The sequence below is a fragment of the Echinops telfairi genome, unplaced genomic scaffold, assembly GCF_000313985.2.
Source record: "Echinops telfairi isolate 266 unplaced genomic scaffold, ASM31398v2 ScPeMD7_655;HRSCAF=1070, whole genome shotgun sequence".
NCBI lineage: Eukaryota > Metazoa > Chordata > Mammalia > Afrosoricida > Tenrecidae > Echinops > Echinops telfairi.
In genome coordinates this window covers 10,465,828-10,469,650 of record NW_022104553.1, presented here as the reverse complement: position 1 = coordinate 10,469,650, position 3,823 = coordinate 10,465,828, and the positions used below count along the sequence as shown (strand labels likewise).

The window sequence follows — 3,823 nt, the reverse complement described above, 5'->3', positions numbered from 1 at the left end:
GGCTGCGGGTTACGGGGGGCGGGGTGGGAAGAGCATGCAATCCCGGCAGCCTCAGCCTCCGAGCCCCAGGCCTCGGACCCCCTCCTCCGGTCCCTCGGCCGTGGGTACTGGGGCCTCCTGCAACCTCGCTGTCTGCCTGGCAGGGGTGGGGGGTGTGGACGCCGCTGCCCCGCCCCCGGGAACCACGCCTCCCTCTCCAAGGCAGAGCGCCTCCCCTGGTACTGGGGCAGCCCAGGGAAACTGAGGACGAGTCTGGAAGACTTCTGGGGGAGGCCGGGCAAGAATGGGAGCTAGAGACCTAGCGCTTTGGAGAGCCAGAGACCTTTGTCTCTGACCCGTTTCCTTCCCAACCAGGGTCGCCCACCCCCACCACAATGGCTTCTGGGGTGGAGGTCCTGCGCTTCCAGTTGCCTGGCCACGAGGCTGCTACGCTTCGCAACATGAACCAGCTCCGCGCAGAGGAGCGATTTTGCGATGTGACCATTGTGGCGGACAGCCTCAAGTTCCGTGGCCACAAGGTCATCCTGGCCGCCTGCTCTCCATTCCTGCGAGACCAGTTCCTGCTGAACCCCAGCTCCGAGCTGCAGGTCTCGCTGATGCACAGTGCGCGCATAGTGGCCGACCTGCTCCTCTCCTGCTACACCGGCGCCCTGGAATTCGCCGTCAGGGACATCGTGAACTATCTGACTGCCGCCTCCTACCTGCAGATGGAACATGTGGTGGAGAAATGCCGGAATGCCCTCAGCCAGTTCATCGAGCCCAAAATTGGCCTCAAAGAAGATGGGGTCAGTGAGGCCAGCCTTGTCAGCGGGGTCAGCGCCACCAAGTCCCTCCTCCCTCCTGCCAGGACCCCCAAACCGGCCCCCAAGCCCCCTCCCCCACCTCCTCTACCCCCTCCACTTCTTAGGCCTGTGAAGCTAGAGTTTCCTCTGGATGAGGACCTGGAGCTGAAGGCCGAGGAGGAAGATGAGGATGAGGACGAGGATGTATCTGACATCTGCATCGTCAAGGTGGAGTCGGCCCTGGAGGTGGCCCACCGGCTCAAACCCCCTGGAGGCCTAGGTGGGGGCTTAGGCCTTGGGGCCTCTGTGGGCAGCCACCTCGGAGAACTGGCCCAGAGTAGCGTGCCCCCCAGCCCTGTGGCCCCTCCGCAGGGTGTGGTGAAGGCCTGCTACAGCCTGTCCGAGGACGCAGAAGGGGAGGGTCTGCTGTTGATCCCCGGTGGCCGGGCAAGTGTGGGGGCCACCTCTGGCCTAGTGGAGGCAGCAGCGGTGGCCATGGCTGCCCGGGGGGCGGGGGGCAGCCTGGGTGCAGGGGGCAGCCGGGGCCCCCTGCCCGGGGGCTTCTCCGGTGGGAACCCGCTGAAGAACATCAAGTGCACCAAGTGCTCCGAAGTGTTCCAGGGCGTGGAGAAGCTGGTCTTCCACATGCGGGCTCAGCACTTCATCTTCATGTGCCCGCGCTGCGGCAAGCAGTTCAACCACAGCAGCAACCTCAACCGCCACATGAACGTGCACCGCGGCGTCAAGTCGCACTCCTGTGGCATCTGCGGCAAGTGCTTCACGCAGAAGTCCACGCTGCACGACCACCTCAACCTGCATTCCGGCGCGCGGCCATACCGCTGCTCCTACTGCGACGTGCGCTTCGCCCACAAGCCGGCCATCAGGAGACACCTCAAGGAGCAACATGGTAAAACCACAGCCGAGAATGTGCTGGAGGCCAGCGTGGCCGAAATCAACGTCCTCATCCGCTAGCTAGCGCCAGTGGCCAGCGAGGCAGGCGCAAAGGCTGGGATTCCTGGGCTGGGTGGGAAGACGCTTCCTGTTGCCTGGGAGACTAGGGGGGGTGGGGAGCCTGGAGCAGAAAGGTACCTTGGGGAACTTGAGCGGACACTTTCTGAGGGAGGGGGCGGAGGTCCCTTGAGGAGAAGATCCAGCTTCTTCCCAGCTGAAGGACAAGAGATGGAGGGGCTCTTTGGGAAGACCAAGACAAGATAGGGCCACGGAGCAAGCTTGCTTTTCTTCCCTTAGAGGTGCATGGACAAGTGGAGGGAGGGTAAGGGTCCGATAGATAGAATGAATAGAAGAAAAAAAAAAGACTGGCAAATGCTTTTCTTTTTCCTGGGCGAAGGCCGCCCCGGAGGTGGTCTGGCGTTTCATGAAGTAGGGTGGGTGGGGCTAGGGAGGGAAATTGGTAAGGGGCCGTAGACATGCTCCTCCTTAGAATAGATCCTTGGGTGAGGGAGTGGTAGAGGGAACGATGGTTGGCTCCTAGACAAGAGGAAGGGAGAGACAGCTCTTGCATGCTGGGGGAAGGGGACTGGGTACAAATGCTAAGGTCAACGTAAGGTCCCAGGTAAGAGAGTGAGCATCCTGGGTAGACACTGGGAAAGGGGTGGGGGAGGGCACCCTAGAAGAAAGGGCACCGAAAAGCTGTTGGAGAGCAGTGGAGACTTATACAGTATTTTTTAAGAAAACAAAACGTATTTTTTAGGATTTTTTCTGGAGTTGGGGGGTTTTAGTTTTTCTTTTATTTTCCACAAAATAAAAAAAAGCACAAAAAACTTGATTTTCCTTCATACTCTGGTACCTGCGTGTATGGTGGCCTGTCCCCGCCGCACAATTCTATAAGCATCCCACCCGAGACAGCCTCCCCTGCTGCTCATTGTCCCCAGGTGTCACAGTTCATGCAGGTCCAGTGGCTGCAGGGGGCTAATTTTGGGGGAGGGGGTGTTGCAGGGCTCCTCTGGCCTAGGACAGTGTCTTGTAAGTGGAACCCCTGGCGGAGGATTCTTGCACACGTGTACAGTTGCTTGGCAAGTGTGTGATAGACATGAGCACCTGTTTGAGGACTTTGGTCCTCAGGCAGGTCTTAATACACACAGTGAATTCTGGGCTGGAGCTTGTGTGTCTTTGGACCAGGGACCAGGTCCACACTGAGGGGCGAGAGGGCACGTTTAAAAAAAGCGCTATGTTTGGGCGAAGCGTTCCGGCAAGACTACAAGTCCCAGAAACCTCTGGAATCGTTTCAAAACCAGAGTACTACAGTTCCCAGAAGGCCTTGAATTGGCCCCAGGTGCCCCAGAGCCCAGCCACATACCTGCCCACATGTAACGCTGCGTGCGAATGAAATCATAGAGCTATTTGCAAACTTTGGTCAGAACGCCATATTTAGACCAGACGGCTCTCCAGAGACCAGTGCCAAGGTGGTGGGTTTAGTTATAACACCCATGCTTCCGTTGACAGTTGGGCTACGTATGACCCAGGGCGTGTCTGACTTTCCTTGCCAGGTGTCTAGTTAGATTTCTGACTGCCAGGTAAGCAGAGGGTAAGGACTCTCTGGGGGCTCACCTGGAGCCCTGGTGCGTAAGAGGCCGCAACAAGCCCGGCAATAAACAGACATTTAGTTCCAGGTCCCCGAACCCTCCTCCAGGGGGGCATGAAGCAGCAGGTTAGACCCCGCCAAGAGCAAAGGTGGTTTCCCCGAGGGTCGCTTCCTGCACGTGAGTGTGGCGAGGCCGAAAGTGGGGTCTCCGACCCTTCTATCTGGTGACCCAGAAACTAGAAACTCAGCAAAGCAGCAGACTAGCAGAGGCGCACGGGGGCCGCCAGACAACCCATCCAGCCGCTGCCCAGGGCCGCTAGCTACCGAGGCCCAGGTAGGGCTGGAGAAGCCACACCTAGACGCGGCCAGGCCTCGCCCTCGGCTCCGCGCAGAGCTGAAGCGCGCACAGGCCCCCAGCGGCGTTGCGCCCGCGCCATTTCCAGGGCCGCTCCCCGGGGAAAATGGCCAGCAAGCGCGCCGCGGCCCCTTTAAGGCCCTT

The 3,823-nt window shown here is 59.7% G+C and overlaps 2 protein-coding genes across 2 annotated transcripts in view; both read left to right on the top strand.

Annotated features, from left to right (window-relative positions):
- The first annotated feature begins 153 nt into the window (after nucleotides 1–153).
- On the top strand, nucleotides 154–2,096 carry ZBTB12 (zinc finger and BTB domain containing 12). The gene has a single exon (XM_004711716.3). The coding sequence runs from the start codon at nucleotides 375–377 to the stop codon at nucleotides 1,752–1,754; it is 1,380 nt and encodes a 459-aa protein (XP_004711773.1). The 5' UTR covers nucleotides 154–374; the 3' UTR covers nucleotides 1,755–2,096.
- EHMT2 (euchromatic histone lysine methyltransferase 2) overlaps nucleotides 2,037–3,823 on the top strand; it is a 15,940-nt gene continuing 14,153 nt past the window's right edge. The window contains exon 1 of the mRNA XM_004711804.2: nucleotides 2,037–2,055. Within this exon, the coding sequence (XP_004711861.1) occupies nucleotides 2,037–2,055 (19 nt within the window). The remainder of the gene's footprint in view (nucleotides 2,056–3,823) is intronic.